General features: G+C 38.3%; 2 protein-coding genes across 6 annotated transcripts in view; both read right to left on the bottom strand.

Annotated features, from left to right (window-relative positions):
• Positions 1-8168, bottom strand: part of TMEM106A (transmembrane protein 106A) — an 11458-nt gene extending 3290 nt beyond the window's left edge. The window contains exons 1-7 of one of the 4 annotated variants that reach the window (XM_015814202.1): positions 7959-8168; positions 4785-5030; positions 4435-4498; positions 4110-4269; positions 1535-1675; positions 1402-1445; positions 479-668 (exon numbers count right to left, since the gene is read on the bottom strand). In XM_015814202.1, the coding sequence (XP_015669688.1) occupies position 668; positions 1402-1445; positions 1535-1675; positions 4110-4269; positions 4435-4498; positions 4785-5010 (636 nt within the window). In that variant the 5' untranslated portion in view covers positions 5011-5030; positions 7959-8168 and the 3' untranslated portion in view covers positions 479-667. Of the gene's footprint in view, positions 1-478; positions 669-1401; positions 1446-1534; positions 1676-4109; positions 4270-4434; positions 4499-4784; positions 5031-7644; positions 7719-7946 lie in introns of those variants that run through there. The other 3 variants (XM_015814200.1, XM_015814203.1, XM_015814201.1) reach the window with 3 other exon arrangements.
• Positions 8169-10399: 2231 nt separating this feature from the next.
• The window catches only part of NBR1 (NBR1 autophagy cargo receptor), a 33634-nt gene continuing 24889 nt past the window's right edge, over positions 10400-19144 (bottom strand). For both annotated transcript variants that reach the window (XM_015814199.2, XM_015814198.1), the window contains exons 13-22: positions 17651-17773; positions 17467-17542; positions 16607-16723; positions 15703-15864; positions 15498-15605; positions 14008-14332; positions 13632-13723; positions 13287-13362; positions 12745-12850; positions 10400-12084 (exon numbers count right to left, since the gene is read on the bottom strand). In XM_015814199.2, the coding sequence (XP_015669685.1) occupies positions 11905-12084; positions 12745-12850; positions 13287-13362; positions 13632-13723; positions 14008-14332; positions 15498-15605; positions 15703-15864; positions 16607-16723; positions 17467-17542; positions 17651-17773 (1365 nt within the window). In that variant the 3' untranslated portion in view covers positions 10400-11904. The remainder of the gene's footprint in view (positions 12085-12744; positions 12851-13286; positions 13363-13631; positions 13724-14007; positions 14333-15497; positions 15606-15702; positions 15865-16606; positions 16724-17466; positions 17543-17650; positions 17774-19144) is intronic.

Raw genomic sequence — 19144 nt, 5'->3', positions numbered from 1 at the left:
GTTCTCGCCTGCATCGTCCATATAGGACGACTCGGGAACTCAACTCCTACCCCGGGCAGCTCACCGATCCCCTTATGCCCAGGGGAAAGGTATCAAGCCGTTTGACAGCTGATGCTAGCTGTCAAAACGGCTTTTACGCTGAAACAGGCGGGAGGCAGCAAACAGCTGCGTCCAACGAAGTCGCCTGCCACCGGAAGTCAAAGGCTGAACTTTTTAGTCTGTAAGTTCACCAGTGGAAATGTGAAAGGCTAGGCATTTTTAAACAATTCACAGATGGATTGGTTAAAGATGGACCTTTTTTTTAACCAAGTGAACTTGATTAGAGTTTGCTAGTTTCCCCTTATATCCAAGGGGCAGAAATAAATATGAATTGGTGAAGCTTGCTTGAGTTTTTACAAGCTTTTTGATGGCACATTGAAATAGTGGAGTTCTCTTATTGCTTATCCTTTAATCGGGTGAAATGGACAAGTTTTTTTCTTTTCCTTTTAGTTCAAGTATTAAGAATAATGATAAAACCATGTTTGCTTCTTTACTTGACCCATGAAGACATCAGATGGGAAACTATCAAGTACTGTACAAGAGCTGAAGTGAAATATATCAGTGTATCAATGGAATCAATATATCCTTAAAGATGCACCAAGGGGAAGAAAAGTGACGTGCTTGCTTTTCTAGCAATAGGGACAAGAAACAAAGTGAGGTAAGCCCCCAATAGGGACCAATGCTTCAGTAAGAAAATATAAATCCATGAAAGAGGAACAAAGAGGAGGAAGGGATTAAAATGTGAAAAAGGTTTTTTATATGATGGCATAATTTCCAGCCAACTTATACATAGGTATCAAGTATTTTAATGCTGCCATGGTGGGAGTGAGGAGGAAAACAACTCTAGATTCTGGAGAACTGCAGGTGTATCCATCTAAAGTCTTAACAGTTGATTTTGTTGCAACTAAGGATTATTATTTTCTTGACTAAGCATGGAATTGGCATTATGTCAGAATGTTATAAAAGCAATTTTTAGCCAAATTAAATAATATTTTTTTAAACCTTCAACTTTACAATATTGTTGGATTTCAAGTTCATCTGAAATGCTTTTGACTATGTTAAATTACTGCAGTGGGGATAATCAATTCTGTATTGCCAAAATTCATCAGGGAAAAATAGCATTATGGACGATCTTCTAGAATTAGACCTTTTCTCCTTTGAAATAAATCTAAAAGAGAAAAAGAATCCTTCCTTCAAATATTTTTAAAAGCTTCTCTATTAGTTCTGCAACATACAAATCTATCAACTCGTTGATTAAAAGACAGATATATAATTGTCAAAACAAGTAAAAGTTCAGTTTTGACACCATTATTTTAAAATGAATCAGCTGAATGCAGGATCATTTCTTAGAGATATACTTACTAAGTGTTGGTATCCATGATTGTACTAGAGACACTATAAAGGATCTAAAAATATATCAAAAAGAGAAAGTTACTGCAAAGTGTATTCATGTTTGTGTTCTGCAGAGAAATTAGTAAACTCCTTCAAGTCTTACCTGGGCACTCTGCAAAGGCCTAATATCCAATTGAGTCATCACTGTTTTTTTTCCAATCACCACTGTTTTATGCAAGACTTCAATATCAAGCTGAGCCACATACACAGGATAAAAATTGTTGTTTGTCACATTTAATATATTCTAAAGAGAAAGAGGATAGGTGATGAGAAAAAAGTCGTAAATTGGTACACACTGTTCTCATTCATAAAAGGATCCTCCTGAACTTTTCCCCTTAACAGGGTCTTATTCTGCCTGTGCTGCTACTACTTTTTAAAATATAATACAAAACATGAAACATTGTATGGTTTCCAGGTTTGTGCAAAGTTTCAGATTTAATTCAAAAGTGCACAGGTGCTTAAACGCAGTCCATATCTGCAACTGTCTTCCCAAGATCATGCAAGTACCTTTTTGAAATCAAATCTGAAGTGCTGTGCAGCCTGTGGTTCATATCTTAAACAGTAAAGCATATCTATAATAAATAGCCATTTACTTTTATGGGGATGAGTGGTTGAATGCAAAAGGAAAGAAGACAATGATTGTGTGACAGTGATCTGGACAAGTAGCAAGTTGGCCCAGGATGAAGGTTTTTCTATGACTCACTGTATATTACTCTAATTTGGCTCAATCTATCTTTTTAAAAGCCACAGGAGCCAGTTCTAGTAGCATACAAGAATCTATTCAGAACATGGAATTGACATGTTTTTATATTTGGTGCATGCAGGACAACTGCTAAGAATTATTGTGACACTATTCCAAGCTGTGGATCATGGCAGGTGCTTTTGCATTCCCTGCTTCTTTTAGGTACAGAGCAACACTAACCAAACTAAATCAAGAACAGCTTCCTTTTGATCAATTTCATTTTATCCATGAGATGAAGGCTTGTTTTGTCCTTTCCATGTTCTTCAGCACATTCATTTGCAATCAGCATTTCTACACATGAAATAATATTGTGCTTATTATTGATAGCATAATGCTATTTTGAATGTTTGTCTGCAAAATGCATTTTTTATGTTTGGGTGTGGTATACTGCTGAGCTTCTGTACAAGTTGTGCTGATGATATGACTGTGCAGAAATTATGACAGTGAGAGATGGAGGGAGGAAAGAAAGCTTTATGGGAACTGCAATTTCATCTTTGCACACTTGCTCTGGTATTATTTTAGATAACTAAACAATATACCTCATTATGAAGTTATTAGAAGCCAGTGATTCAACTTTAGCATACATGCACCATGAAATCAACGGAAAAGAACTATATAGCTGCATGAAAGAACAGCAACCATTGATCTTCATAGTCTCTCTCTTTCTCTCCCCCCTTGTCCCCCTCCCTCCCTTTCTCTGTCATATATTCAGTGCTCTCTTTCCTTCTGATTTAAGGAATGTATTGTGGTTGCTAAACAAGGAGAGTATATATTGCATGCTTACTGCACAACTTACCCTATTAATAAGAATATGATGTTGATAATTGAAAATACTCAGTAAGATTGGTCTGCCAATGTAATAGATGATATGTACTATATTTTATTCCATATATTAAAATAATTAAGTTCAATTTCTTTCTTCTTCCCCAAAAGAAAAATATGAATTTAATGAATGGATTTTTTTCTTTCCTAAAAGATATATTCAGATTCTGGTATTTTCATCAGGTATAGGCAATTTAAAGCTCTTCAGATGTTTTAGGTTTTTCAGATGTTTTAGATTTTCCTTTTGTCAGAAGGTTTGTTAGCCATGATCTAAGAGTTCAACAAATATTGAGGTCCTTGTTCATGCCTTGCAAAATATCCTCTGGAATGTACTATCAAGAGCCACACAAATCCCTTTTAAAAAAATTGTGTTACAGTATCTGAGTTTTTTTCCTTATGCATAATCCTTTTCTTGGATCATATATGCTGAATTCAAACATTGCACTACGTCATTTATTTCATTTTAGTTTAAAAATCTTCTCCTTAAAAAACAAGCTATATTAAGCCATAATATATTGAAGATAAAACATTATGAAATAAGCATTTTAAAAAAGAGACCATGTGGCCAGACACAAGATTTTTGGAACTTGCACTATGATACATAATGTTTCTTCTCTTTGAACGCTATCTATTCACAGGTTTCAAGTTTTGATTAAAAAGAAATTGAACCATGCTCACACAGAAAACCCAATGAAGTACTTGCTCTGGGTTAAAAGAAATAGGGACTGACTAAACTTTATTCCTTTTAATCTCATTTAGTCATCTATTCTTTTGTTTTAAAGAACTAAGATTTAATTTGGGGGCAAAGTTTATTCCAACAACTATTCTACCCATCAGTATTCACTCTTAATATATTCTTCTGACAAAAATTACCTCTAAGCTTTCCCTGAAAAATGAGCAACTGCATGTTATAGAAACTGGACAAAAGAGAGGCTTCCAGATCAAAATTGACACGTTTTTCAGTTTGTGGCCCTGCAATATTCTCTCCCTGCTTCTTAAAGCCACCACACAAATTATATTCAATCTCAGATGAATTTTTAAAAAATCCATAAAATGAATCTGGTCCATGTCTCTCCCCAACTCACTCTTCTTTCACTCTGTTTCTTGAACTTACAGTCATATTCAGGATGATGCTGGAAGTAGAATTGTCAAAAGAAATGGTAGAGGCATTGAGACCTGAGGGGAGCACAGCAACTGAACGTGGGAACAGGAAGTACATCATGAGACAAGTTGTCAGCAGGCAAATGGCTACTGTGAGAAATACATACAGCTTCCTGCCAAAACAGATCACAGGCAGTTAGTGATAGCAGAATTTCCTCCCACCTCAACATACACAGCAATCACTGATAGCAGTATCTAACAAATGGGGATAACTCCACTATGAAGAGGCAGAAGAAAAAATGAGGAAAAATTTGTTCAGCAGAAAAAGATGTGCTTACGTCCGTCTAGGCTTCAGCCGCTGGTCTCCATATGGAATGAGAGCCACTAGCTGTTGCTCCTGCTCTAGAAGGAAGACAGCAGAAGAGAGAGAAAATTAGGGAAAACTGCCAGACCTGCCAGAATCTGTCAATTTAATAAAAGCCTCCTCACATGCAAAACATGAAAAGAACTGCCTGTCTGTCTGCAGCAATCTTAATCAGGCCAAAGCAGTTTTATAGACCAGTTCTATTAAGCCCAGTTAATGCATCCCTTGGTTAAACAATATAGAAAACAGAAAGAGGCCTGGCTTAACTCTAGACGTCAATCAACAAGATCACCTCTGCAAAACAAGTCTTGAAAATATACCTACCTCGGGGGATTCTTCCAGTGCCTTGACAAGTAGGACAAGTGACAAAAGCTCGACTGGTGTGGTTACCACAAGGAACACAAGACACCTCAGAAGCATCTGTTCTATTAATGCTGGCATAACAGGATGCTTCATTCTCAGCATATGATTTTTTCTGTATAATCGATTTGCTTTCTTCTGCCTCCTTTGTAGTAAACAGGTTCTTGAACCACAAGAGGGCTTGATCCATTGTACATAAACACTGTGGCTCTGGTGCAAACAAGCAGCATTAACAAATCAGAGCAGAAAAAGGACTTTTGATTCTATTAAACAGCACTTCATTCCTGAGTTCAGGACAGACAATCTTGAAAAGCATATTTAAAATTAGGAATCAGCGAACTAAAATGGACAGGAATGGGTGAATTTAACTCAGATGACCATCAGGTATACTACTGCGGGCAAGAATACATCAGAAGAAATGGAGTAGCCTTCATAGTCAATAAAAGAATAGGAAAAGCAATACTGGGATACAATCCCCAAAATGACAGAATGATCTCAGTTCGAATCCAAGGCAAACCATTCAATATCACAGTAGTCCAAATCTATGCCCCAACCACTGGTGCTGAAGAGAATGAAATTGACCTGTTCTATGAAGCCCTACAGCACCTTATAGAATTAACACCAAAAAATGATGTCCTTATCATCATGGGGGATTGGAATGCTAAAGTAGAAAGCCAAAAGATAACCGGAATAACAGGCAAGTTTGGCCTTGGAGTACAAAATGAAGCAGGGCACAGTCTGATAGAATTTTGTCAAGAGAATACGATGGTCATAACAAACACTCTTTTCCAACAACCCAAGAGACGGCTCTACACATGGACATCACCAGACGGTCAACACAGAAATCAGATTGACTATGTGCTCTGCAGCCAAAGATGGAGAAGCTCTATAAAGTCATTAAAAATAAGACCAGGAGCTGACTGTGGCTCAGATCATGAGCTTCTCGTTGCAAAATTTAGGTTTAAATTGAAGAAAGTAGGGAAAAGCACTAAGCCACTCAGGTATGAACTAAATCATATTCCTGATGAATATACAGTAGAGGTAACAAATAGATTTAAGGAATTAGATCTGATAGACAGAGTGGCTGAAGAACTATGGACGGAGGTTCGCAACATTGTACAAGAGGTAGCAACTAAAACCATCCCAAAGAAAAAAATGCAAGAAAGCAAAATGGCTGTCTGAGGAAGCTTTGCAAATAGCTGAGGAAAGAAGGGAAGCGAAAGGCAAAAGAGAAAGAGAAAGATACACCCAATTGAATGCAGAATTCCAGAGAATAGCTAGAAGAAATAAAAATACCTTCTTAAATGAACAGTGCAAAGAAATAGAAGAAAACAACAGAATAGGGAGGACCAGAGATCTCTTCAAGAAAATTGGAGATATGAAGGGAACGTTTCATGCAAAGATGGGCATGATAAAGAACCAAAATGGCAGGGACCTAACAGAGGCAGAAGAGATTAAGAAGAGGTGGCAAAACTACACAGAAGAACTATACAAGAACGAGCTTAACGTCCCAGATAATCACGATGGGGTGGTCACTGACCTCGAGCCAGACATCCTAGAATGTGAAGTGAAATGGGCCTTAGGCAATCTGAGCAACAACAAAGCTAGTGGAGGTGACAGTATTCCAGCTGAGCTATTCAAAATCTTAAAAGACGATGCAGTAAAAGTGCTATACTCAATTTGCCAACAAATTTGGAAAACTCAACAGTGGCCACAAGATTTGAAAAGGTCAGTTTACATTCCAATTCCAAAGAAAGGCAATGCCAGAGAATGTTCAAACTATCGCACCATTGCACTCATTTCACATGCTAGTAAAGTTATGCTTAAAATCCTACAAGCTAGACTCCAGCAGTAGGTGGATCGAGAACTACCAGAAGTACAGGCAGGATTTCGAAGAGGCAGAGGAACTAGAGATCAGATTGCCAACATACGCTGGATCATGGAGAAAGCTAGGGAGTTCCAGAAAAACATCTACTTCTGCTTCATTGACTATGCTAAAGCCTTTGATTGTGTGGATCACAACAAATTGTGGCAAGTTGATGGGAGTACCAGACCATCTTATCTGTCTCCTGAGAAACCTATATGTGGGTCAAGAAGCAACAGTGAGAACTGGCCACAGAACCACTGATTGGTTCAAAATTGGGAAAGGAGTGCGGCAAGGCCAGCTGACAAATGTGCCTGCCAATGAGATAGAAAAAAAAAAAAAAAAACAAGGAACCAAGCTGGTTTTACACAACTTACTTACTTAGCTGCATAGTGTATGCTTTAATATGAGTTCTTGTTCATATCTGAGAAATGTAATTACAAACAGTAGCTAACAGATTGCCTTCTTGGAGCTAACTTCTCATTCCACTATTCAATCTGAATAGTACAAATTAATTAATTTGCTTCACAAGAAATATCAGCACTCCCCTCATTGGTTGCTTCCAAGCAAATAGGAAATTCACCAAAGTTCTCTTGTTTTCCCAGCAGGGTCTTTTTCTGGTTAGCATAATTTTAAAATATCAAAACTCTTTGCTGCAAAACAATGTATATTAAAAATTATTCATCTAAAAGAAGTGGAGAAAGAAATCAGAAAGAAATAAGATGATTTTGAATCCTCATAATGGCCCAACAAGAAGTTGAAGGAAGGAAGGGAGAGAAGGAAGGAAGGATAGTTTTTTTAAAAAGGAGAAAACAAGAACGAAAGCAAAGAATGGAAGATAAATCGGTGAGCGGGGAGGAGAAAACAATGCAGTATGGTTTGAAGGGCCAGGAGAGTATGAGGGTCGTATGTGGATCGTTAGAAAGGTTTCTTAAGAAAGTAAGGAGGGCATCTGCTCACCGCATCCCACCAAGGCCAGAGACAGGCGCTAAATCGTTAGGACTCCTCAGCCAATCATAGATATGAAACAGAAAATAAACAATACTATAATGGTGCCAGCCTTCGTCCCTTCACACGACTCCCACCCTCTTGCAAGAGGTGGGAAATAAGCAGTTCCACCCTCAGCCGCTACTTCCCTTCTTTTTCAGCCGTTCTATTAAGGTGCATTCTTCACCCTGATACGCAGCAAAGATTTAGATCCGCACTTTTTTTTCCCCGGGAATGGGAGGTGCCAAAGTTAAACACTGACTGAAAAAACGAACCTTGTGACTTACAATGTGATTCTTTGCGCTTGTTTGTTCGACATTGAAAGTGCTCTTGGAAATATTCCAAAGTATCGTTGAGGATTGGAGCCTTGCAACAGATCAATCCGTTTCAAAACTGCATAGAGGTGAAGTCCGCTAAAACGGCAGCACTTCCTCCCAAAGAGCTCCCAAACTCGTAGCTTTACCAACCTAATCCTTCCCACACGCTGCAAGCCCATGCCAAAATCCGTTGTGCTGGCGCGACGTAAGCGAGTCGTGTTAAATAAAAGGAGTGGCTTGAGCGTCTACCTTCCGCTTTTCACATTAGTTTGGTCCTTGGAAGGGTGTGAAAGGAAGTGCTTGTGTAATTTTGACACTCCACTGAATAGTGGTTGTGGTTCCTATTTGTTAGCATTTCGCTCCATATTTTAAGAGGCGCTTATGAAGTGTGCCTGAGCTCGCTCTGCTTTCTCTGCTGTTCGGAGATGCTGGTTCACTTTCACTTTAAATTCAGAATGTAAATCCGCTCTCAATTTTATGTGGTTTTTCAATACATTTGGTAAACTTCCTCGTTTCACTATCTATTACGATTGTTCTAATCTAAGCGATTGCAGGTTTTTTAAAGCGAAGTTGGAAGTTAGATGTAGCTGGAATTTCTCTTGTAACCTACTTTGTATTCAGCCGTTGGCCTCAGATAGGTAAAACGGCAGAGGTTATCTCCTCAAAACCATTAACTTAATGTTTTCGGGTCCGAGATGTGCCAAAATAACTTGACCCACCTTGGGCACACCAAAAGTTATGAATATAAACCCACATGTTAAGGTCTCAAAATAATTCTCTGATACCTGGGAGTTGATATGGGTGAGAAATGTGAAATTCACGCAAGCTCAAAACTTACGTGAGAACTTTTACAAAATGTTTTATAGATGGCACATGGATCCTGCAACTATGTCTCGTATTTATGAGAATTATGAATCCAAGTGCTGGAGGTGTGGACAACAAGATGCAACTTTTTTTCATATGTGGTGGACTTGCAAGGNTTCACCTACTTATGTAGAATAATATTTTGTGGAGTTAGGGATATTAATAGTAGTTTACTTTTAGTTGAATAGTATCCTGGGATCAGGTTTGGGAAGTCCGGGGGGTGGGGGGTGGGGGGTAGGGTTCTTACATTGTGATGTATTTGTGATGTGTTCTTTTTTTATGATGAAAATAATAAAAATTTATACTTGGAAAAAAAAAATAATTCTCTGGATGTTTCCAGCAACATTAGTTTAAAATGGTGATCACATTAGAAAGAGTCACTATTTGGTTCCACAGGACTTGCACTCTCAGGCCTGACTAAGTGGAATTTAGCTTCCCCCCCCCCCCAAGAGACCCTCTCTCCCTTGGAAATCCATTTGTTGCAAAAGTGCAAATGGGAATTACCAGGCTGTGCCCCTGAAATTCCAACTACCATTAAGCAAGGTGGATTTAGCCTGTACATAATTTCTGATCTTCCAACTAATCCCAGGGAATTATACTGTAGATGGAGTAATAGACAGGCTTTTGTTTATCACCCTACAGAAGGTATAGAAGCAATATTTGACTAAGGTTCACACAGAAAGTCTTGCATTTTACTTTCCTAGAATTGGACTGAAAGCAGTGGCTCCGAGAAGATGAGGATTAGTCAGATGTCAAGAAGTTCATCTTGATGGCAGTCTGTCAAAATTATCTTTTATTGGTGAACCCCTGGAAGGAGAATCTTGCCAATGAGATTTTAAATTATCCCTCCTCATAATTTTTAACAGATCCTTTCCAGAATACTTAATCCCAGGGAAACCTTTCTTTATCTGACCTGGAATTAAGTTCCGGAAGTTGTATGGTAGTGTATATCAGTTCCTAAATAAGATTACTGGCATTTTTATGCCATGTTTCTGAATTTATACAAATATTGGATATTTGTTTTAAAGATTAGTTAATAAACTGGATGAAACTTTGAGCTGGCAAAGAAATTATACTTGAGAAATCAATTAATTCCTTATTTTCTTTGTATAAAAGAAGCCCCTGCTTTTTAAATAAAACATACACGTTTCAACTCCCCCCCTTTTGAATGTGACAGTTTGACTTCTTTCTAAAATACCCACTCTGCAGCCCACAATTTTGTAACACTTAGTATTTCACTATTTGCACAACAGTTAACAAAATGTCATATATATGACAATAGGTACTGTAATTAATGTCAGCATCTATAAAGAACAAGAGAAATGTCTTTCACATGCTCAGGAAATCTTTGGACCTACACAACTGGTACAAAGAATAATAAATATGCCTCACTGTATGTACAAGTGTTGTCATTCCAGCATGACAATGTATTTTATATGGAAACACTTTTGCTTTTACTAGATGTTTCTTTTGCAATCTATGACTTTACCCATTATTTTAAAGATAAAAGAACACATTTTCACAAAGGGAAACCTAATATTGTGCATTTTTAATATTTATTTTTATCTCAAAGACCATGGTGCTTAATCTAAGCAATAAGCAATATCTTAATATCAGTATTGTTTAAATTATCAATCATGCAACTTCTCATAAAACATACAAAGCCAATAGAAGAAATTTCACCCTTTATGAAACTTAAGAAGAAAGCATTCTTCATCAGAGCTAACAAGAAGTTAGTTGATTGAAATAGTAATTCAAAGTAAATTAAAAAAAATATGAAGATCTAATAATTTAAAGGTTTTCCCCATCAGCCCAAAGACAAGTTGCAGATCTTATTTCTTCCATTCAGAGATATTCAGTTTGCATACATATTTTATTAAATAAGCAATACATAGCACAAGCAGTTTGTCCTCAGCGTCTCAATCTGCCTCTTTGTTAGGAAACTTTTCTCATGTTCCTCATTTCAATCCCTTGCAATCATTAACTATTTCCTATCAAAGTCACAGAAAAGCTGTACTTGTGTATGTCCCATTACTGTTGGCATGCTTTGTGAACAGACATTCCTTTCATCCTATATGAAAAAAATCAAACACCTGAGAGTCAAATCAAAAATTATAAACCCTTTAGAAATGTATCAAAGCCTTACAGTATTTTTTTCAGGAGGATATGGACAGAAATTCCCCACAGATTCTTGAATCCTCTGTCTTGATTAATGGAGACATAGGAAGTTGTTTTCCTTAAATATCACTCATCCATATTTTTGTCTTTTTTTCTTTTACATATTAAGTAAAACTTTCTATCAGGTATTAGTAATATAGTTAAGCTGAAGAGTTGTTAAAATATTGCTTTTTTAGGACTTCAATCTGGTCTAACACCTGGGTAGAGAAGATCAGGAATACTGCTTGTGAGAGCAGTATTTACTCCTGTGAAACACTGCTGGCTGATAAAAGTCTACAAAAATATTTTTTTAAACACTCAAATGTGTCTTGATCATCTACCTTTCAAGTAGCTTGAGCAGTCACTATCAATAATTTTTTTCCTAAAGAATTATGTAGTACAAACAGCTACACTTTTAGTATTTTTATTCAAATAACCAATTCAGTTCTGCTTCTAACAAGGAAATAACCAGAAAAGTGGAATTGTGGGGTTTTGATGGAATCTTCCTAATGAGGACAAAGTTTTCAGATAATGACAGCGTCCTGCAAGAAACATAACATTAAATGTGGGATAAAAGTATTGCTTAACCAGAAGAGAAGTAAAGTAAATTGGAGAACAAATAGCCTACTTTGGCTGCTAAGGTCAAGTCCATTTATATTTCTGGAACATAATCACTTCTTTTCTCCTATCTATAATCTGGCATTCACCAGTTTGAAAAAAAAAATTAAATAAAAGGTACTCTAATGCCTGAACGTAGGATAATAGAGATGGTAGGAATTATAATATGCTGAAAAATAAAAGTGAAGCCATCTTGGTTCTGCTTAGGACAGAAGAGAGCTAGAAGCTGCTGGTGCCAGTTGCTGTTAAGTTTTTTTAATGTACAAGCGAAAAAAGTTCAGTATGGACTCTCATACCAATCACCCTGATTCAGCTGCAGCAACTCAGTGACAACAAGATTCACGTCACATTTATGTTTCTGCAATAGATGGAGATTAAGGTGTCTGTCACAGAAGCCCATTTCATGTAGGTGGGCCAGAAATGAAGCCATATGATTTTCACTGGTTACAGAAAGAGCCTGGAAGGGTGAAAAATACAGAAATATCAATATAAAGAGGAAACAAACACATACATGCAAAGCTCCATATAGCAAACATTTATGTACACCTCAGATATTCTAAGAATTCTCCAACTGCAGTCATCCCAGTAAAATTTAAATTGGAATAATTTCTACAATACTCAATATTCTTTTCCTTTCTGTAATAATGTACAATATCACCCAGTTCTCAAGCTTATCTTTGCATTCACAAAAACTAGCAACCTGCTGAATCTTTATATATAAGATTAATTATGAAACTGCAAAATGTATACACTCCTGCTCCTTGCTGTTGCCATTATTAGTGCATGATTTATATTTATTTATTTATTTTTAAAATGTATAAGGCCAGACAATTTAAGCAATGTGACTTGGTAGCATGCAGCACAAATAATTAAAAAGGAAACCCCCCACCATGCAACAGTAATATAAATATAAAAAGATGTTCCAGCACATAATAAAACAACCAAAAGGGATTTCTCACTCAAATGACCCCTAATGCATCAGGGAATAGCCAAGTCTTAAAGGACTAGAAGACTTGGGTTTGTTGTATTTTGGGGGGGGGGAGGATTGTTCCAGAGAACAGAAGCAACCATAGAAAAGGCATGTTTCCTGGGTCTCATGACAAGATGATCTATTTACCTGATCCATGGAGGCTTGCCCAACAAACAATGCCTTGTAAGCTGAGGCAGCCACTGATAAGGCCCCTTTCACCAGGCCACCCGCAAGGCTATTTCCTGGGCTATGTCTGCAAATCAAATTACAATTGAAAACATACAAATATAGAGAAAGGGCTTTTTCTGTATCAGACTACTGATCCACCCAGCACAGTATAACCTACTCCAACTAGCAATAGTTTCCAATCCAGTGACCCAACATCTTCAGTGAAGATGCCAGAAACCAAAATTAACATTTTCTGTATCCAAAGAGTAGTGAGTGGTCTCTCCCAATGCATTGTTCTCTTAAAACCATTTGTCTGCTCTAGTTTCTTTTGCCATTGTTGGCTTCCTGCTTCAGTAGTGCAGTTTTTAAAGCCTCAATTGATTTGTTCAACTGTAAGATTAAATCAACATTTCTGAAAAAGGAAGAAACAGAAGGCTAACTGACACATCAAAAATCTCTCACTAAAAAAATCAATTGTCATTCACACCATGATGAAATCTCAGTTTGATCTTTTTTTTTACCTAGAAGATTCAGGATACATTGATGGGTTATTTATATTCTCTGGAGATGAAACCTCAGGATCATCTCTTTGTAATTCTAGAAAAAAGTGAAAATAAAAGTACATGAGAACAAGAACAGGAAAAAAAAGAACCTATCTGTGTGCTCCAGAAGGAGGAAATAAGAGTATAGTGTTATTTAAACCAAATTTGTAAAATTTACTGGATTTACCTAATAAAAACAACAATATGTACATATGTATTCCTCAAATATACATACATCTCTGGAGAGCAACAATCTATAAACTAATGACTTCAGTTAGAAACTCCTGCTCATTGTCTATCATGTAGAACATTGCAATACAATACCTTCTTTCATTTGGACAGGAACCAACAGGGCTTCCTCTCTAGTGGAAAAAGTTGCTTCTTGGGAACTCTCATTTTCAGAAAGAGCCTGAAATCTGTTAGAGAAAAATAATCAGGTATTTATAATGTACCAAAAGCTCAACTGAATGAAAATTGGAGATATTGGTTCATGCTACACATTCAGGTAGTTCCATTATAATATAATGTATCTATTATAATCTAGTAAAATTCCAGATGGCTTTTTTCATTTGGATTTGTGTGTACATTTTGGCTTGGTATATTCACTCAGAAATCAACACTTCTCTTTGGGAGGATACTTATAATTATAGGAGATAATGAACTCTTTAAGGTTTTGGATTATTCTTGATTTATATGGTACCTTATTGGCTGTGGTTCCACAGTCTGAGCGGTCAGTGACACTTCATCAAGGGTCTGAGAGGTAATCAATATATCACTGGTGCTATTCACTGGTGTATGGCTTTCTTCAGGATTTGCTGGAGCCATGGTCATGTTTTCTAAATTTGACTGAGAGAGTGCTGAACTGTACATTGACTCGCCCAGAGGACGGCTAGTATCAAAACATTCTGGAAGGACAATGATATAATCTTCAGAAAGAGAAGATGCCTGACTGCTGACTTCATCCTGAATATCATTGTCAGCTTCTCCTCCATTTGTTTCTTCACCATCTCGCACTGGGAGGTTTTCTAGTAGAATACAGGCGATAGTGTTTCAGTATAAATGTCAATATTGCAGTCCTTTCCACAATGCCTTCATCATTCTCTTTTGTAGGTATACCCAAGCCACAACCCTCATAAAGTAAAAACTTATTCCCTACCACCCACATCATAGGTCAGTGATGGCGAACCTTTTAGAGACCGAGTGCCCAAACTGCAACCCAAAACCCACTTATTTATTGCCGGGTGCCAGGTGGGCGTGGCCCACTGGATGGGCGTGGCTGTGGTCATGGCAGAGTAGTTGGGTGTGGCCAAGGTGGGTGTGATCACCTCAATGTTGCTCGTGGGGAGGATGCCTGTGGGGGCCGGGCAGGGTTGGGGGAGATCCAGGGGGTCTCTGGCAGGTGGGGCGGTGGGCAGGAGGCTTGTCCTGTGGGGTGAGGCGAGGCAAGGTGAGATAGGGTGGGGGTGCCATTGTCGCACGGCAAGGCGAGGCAGGGGCCGGGACGGCCCCCGCACATAGAGGCCAGTGAGCACATGAGGGCCCCTCAAGTGGCGCACTCTGGGGCTCCGCAGTCCGCCGTCAGCAATTCAGAGAAGCCGCCTCTGAGCTGGACGGACGGCCGACAGCTGAGGAGGTGATGCAGTGGGTCGTGCCCGGGAAAAGGAGAGCATGCGAGGCCAGGAGGGATGGGACGGGGGGGAGGGAAACCAGCCATGCTGGGATGCATCCGACCACGTAGGACCTCGGCAAGTTAGCGGGCGGCTGGTTGAAGAGGGACAGTTGCCATCTCTGGGGCATGGTGCATGTGCCCAGAGAGGGCTCTGAGTGCCGCCTCTGGCACGCGTGCCATAGGTTCGCCACCACTGTCATAGGTAGTCCTTAGTCACCTGCATTTCAAGTATGTATCTTGGAGAGGAATAGAAAATAGAAACTATAAATGTGTGGTGTGTGTGCCATCAAGTCAGCTTTTGAATTCTGTTGACTGCCTGGACTAATCCCTCCAGTTTTCTTAAAAAGATTTTCAGAAGTGGTTTGCTGAACTTCCTTCCAAGGGCTGAAAGAAAGCGGCTGGCCCAATGTCATCAGCTGGCTTCACGCCTAAGATGAGTTTATGACTCCTGGTTTTCAGCCTGATGCCTTAATTACTATATCAAACTCTCATAAACTATGAGTAATTTAGTGAAATCTTACCAAATTCAGGAGTAGGTACTCTGGCTTCTAATTCCTCTGAAACAGGGTTAATGGAATTGTTGTTGTCTGGGCTGCAGTGGGCAATATCGGATAGTGTTTGCAGAGAATCTAAATCAACAATAACAAAAAAAGAGGAAATGATCAATTACGCTGTAGGTGTTTTCTGAATATGGTAGTTTTTCAAAAGATATTTCAAAGCACTCACTATGCAAAGACCTCTTTTTTTGTGGGGGCTGATGATCAGGTGCAGCATCTAGGGTGAGAGAACGAATGACTGTTTCACATACAAACTGGGTTCCACTCATGTCTTCCTCTCCTTCTTCTTGGTTTCCTAAATTTTCAGCCTTCCCTTTGCTGACTTCAGCATCTACAGGATGAGATTAATATTATTGGCAGTATTTACTAAAAATTTCAGAATGGAGAAAACTATCATAAATATTGAGAGTTTGTGTTTCATTGTTGGTAATCATTTTTATCTAATTCATTTTATCTAATGAATGTAAGTACTTCAAGCAGTGAGACACATCAAGAAGAAGCCTAATACCATTCAACCTACAGGGTTGCAAGAACAGAGTCTTCGCAAAAACATCAATTTTCAAGAGTTCGATTTGGAGTCAGATGTCAGTACCTCCATAATGCAGCTTTTATACAAAAATTAGAAATACTTAAATTTCTAGGTCTATAAAACATTTGAATACATTTGAATACAAGCCTAGTAAAGGCATTTGAATACAAGCCTAGTAATAAAGATTTATGTTGAGCTAAGCATATCATGGTTGTCAAGGGATAAAGGGTGTCCTGCAGCAGGGGTTATACTGTAAGAAAAAAACTGAAGATATAAAACACAAATCTAGGAAATCTGTATAATGCAGCTTTAACTAAGTGCATACAACCTTGCAATCATTTTCCAGTATCGCTAAAACTACCTGGTAAACTTTCCAAATTCTAAAGCTAGCAGCTTTGCAGCAAAGTTGATTGTCAATAATAAAACCAATTAAAATGCTTGGTCATTCAGTTCTTAGCCGAGACTGCTGGCTTCTACTTGATAAGGAAACCCAATGGAAGAACAGGAAATTCGTAGGGCCATTTCAGTGCTTCTCACTGCTTACCAGGCAGTAATTCATAAGTGATTCTCTCATTCTCTTCTTGTTTCTGATCTAAGTCAGTTGTTTTTGGAAGAGGAGTGCAGTCATGGCTTTTGTATGGACTTGGCCCTTGTATGGAATCTGGAAAAGCAAGATAAGGATGATACCACAAGGAAGAACCATAACCTTTTTTTGGTATTTCTGAAACTATTTTTATAGATTCATTCCATTGTCTCATCTGTAGGGAAAAAAGTGGACTGGTCAGCAGGTAAATACTAAACATGCCTGGAACCAAATAGAAAGAATTAAAGATTTTCAGAAATTGAGAGAAATGATTAGTTAAGCATCACAGATCATATGGATCACAAATTTATCCTGTTCCGTTCGGCTGTCATTCACAGTCAAGGATAATATGCTAAATACATCCTAATATGTTGGCCTAGAGCAGGGGTAGGCAACCTTGGCTCTTTTATGACTCGTGGACTTCAACTCCCAGAATTCCTGAGCCAGTCATGCTAGAGTATCAAAGGTAGCATATGCTGACCAACTATTCTTACTTTGAGGAAACTAATAAAGAGAGGACTAAGCCTTGCAAATTAAAATCTCATTACAGTTCCATACTGTGAGAAACCTGAGAATCTTCCACAATAAGCAAATAGCACAGTGCTTGCTTAATATACCAGGCAAAACACAGTAATTTTGCAAGGAGAAGCAGCAGTTCCAGAAGATTCCAGGAATTGGTAGGGAATCCCCTATTGGAGAAGTATGTGCCTTGGCAGGTATCCAATAATGTCAATTAGACATACTGTCTTGAGAAAGCAGGATGAGAATGTATTTGCCACAACTCTCCTCCAAAAGCCTTCTTGGGCACAGAGAATACTTACCAACAGGAGTATTACGAGGGACCTGCTCCAGTTCTTGCACTATGTTAATGTCCAGCAATTCAAAGGAGAGCAAATCCTAATGGAAAGAAAACAAAATGAACAATTTAATGACAGAGGAAACTGTATGGAATAAAAAATTTCCTCTGAACCCATTTTGAATTTTGGTTTATACTAGACATTTCACCTGGGCTGTGAGAAGATCAAGTGATGGGATGTAGAACTCTCTAGCACTGAGGATTCTTTTCATCTTTGATGAAGCAACTCGGTTAGCCAAACTTATTTCTCCCTTGAATTCTGATCCTTTTTCCTATAGAGAAAAGAAGTATTACTGAAGAATGCTCCAAGGTGATTTTGAGGCAAATTGTTTTACTCAGGCACTTCATTGTATTATTTATAATGCAGTACATCTTCCATACTACCTTGATCTCTAAATTTTCATTTGTTATTCTAGATTATATAAAAAAGACTGAATCTTCTTCAGCTAAACCAATGTGCAAAATAAACTTGCAAAAATTATTTTTTCAATACATCTTTGTATTTTCTAAAAAAATAAGTGACACTAGTACACTTTCTCCCATTGTTTTGTTCATTCAGAAGTTGCATATTATTTTACTTTTTTTAAAAATCATATATCCCTTATATTATTGAGCTGAGAAATAGATGGAACAACAATCTTGCAATTAGTTTAGAACAAAGTTAATAGGATAAATGGATTAGGATGTTTACAGGATCCTATTTTTGCTTGGGAAACTATCTCATGCAGACTGATCCATTGATCCTAGTAAGGTCTGTAACAGCCCTGCAAATGTTTTGGATGACAACTCTCATAATCTTCAATCAGTGTAGACTGATTAGCAGGCTGCTTTCTATGTTATCAGGTCAAGATCTCTTTTTTTCAGTTATACCTGAAAATGTTAGGGGCTGAATCTAGGGTTTTGGAATTTAAAATGTACTTTTCCAATGAGTTCCTACTCTTTCAGCTAATAGAAGTATGTTATTAACAAAATCCTCTTTCTCCCAAACATATAATTCTGTTTGCCAAAGAGGAAAAGCAATGGTGCACATGCTTTATTTTTTCTTTCTAGCTCTTCAATTTTGAGCCCAATTGAGGTGGACCTATAGACCACTGTTACATCTCAACATTATCCCAAGCACAGATTATTTCATGAATGACTTATCTGAATGATTAAAACTGTTAAAACAAATTAACTAACAGCCCAAAGGATAATTAGCTGATTGATTCTAGCAATTTAAATTATTTGAATCAGAAGAGAATATGGGGCAGATATGGCGGGAGCAGAGGACCATATCGGGTTTTGGGAGCACGCACACGCTGTTTACAAGCTTGTGAGTGCTCCGGTCCTCTGGGCTCTACTCGGCCTCCAGGGAACTTAGATCCTTGGGCCCGGGATCACCGGCTGATGTTATGCAACGCCAGGTCCGTGGTAAACAAGGCCCCCCTCATCCAAGATCTTATCTAAGAGGGGGGTGCGGACCTGGCAGGTATCACCGAGACCTGGTTGGGCACGGAAGGGGGAGTGCCCCTCGTTGACATCTGCCCGCCAGGTTTCCAGGTATTCCATCAGCCAAGGACCCGGGGTAGGGGCGGTGGGGTAGCGGTCATTATAAGGGAGAATCTATGTCCGAGGGAGACCACTGTGCCTCAGATAGACGGTGG

This window comes from Protobothrops mucrosquamatus, unplaced genomic scaffold, assembly GCF_001527695.2.
Source record: "Protobothrops mucrosquamatus isolate PMUCROS unplaced genomic scaffold, P.Mucros_1.0 scaffold227, whole genome shotgun sequence".
NCBI lineage: Eukaryota > Metazoa > Chordata > Lepidosauria > Squamata > Viperidae > Protobothrops > Protobothrops mucrosquamatus.
The sequence above is the reverse complement of the archived record's forward strand: the minus strand, read 5'-3'. Positions and strand labels throughout refer to the sequence as shown.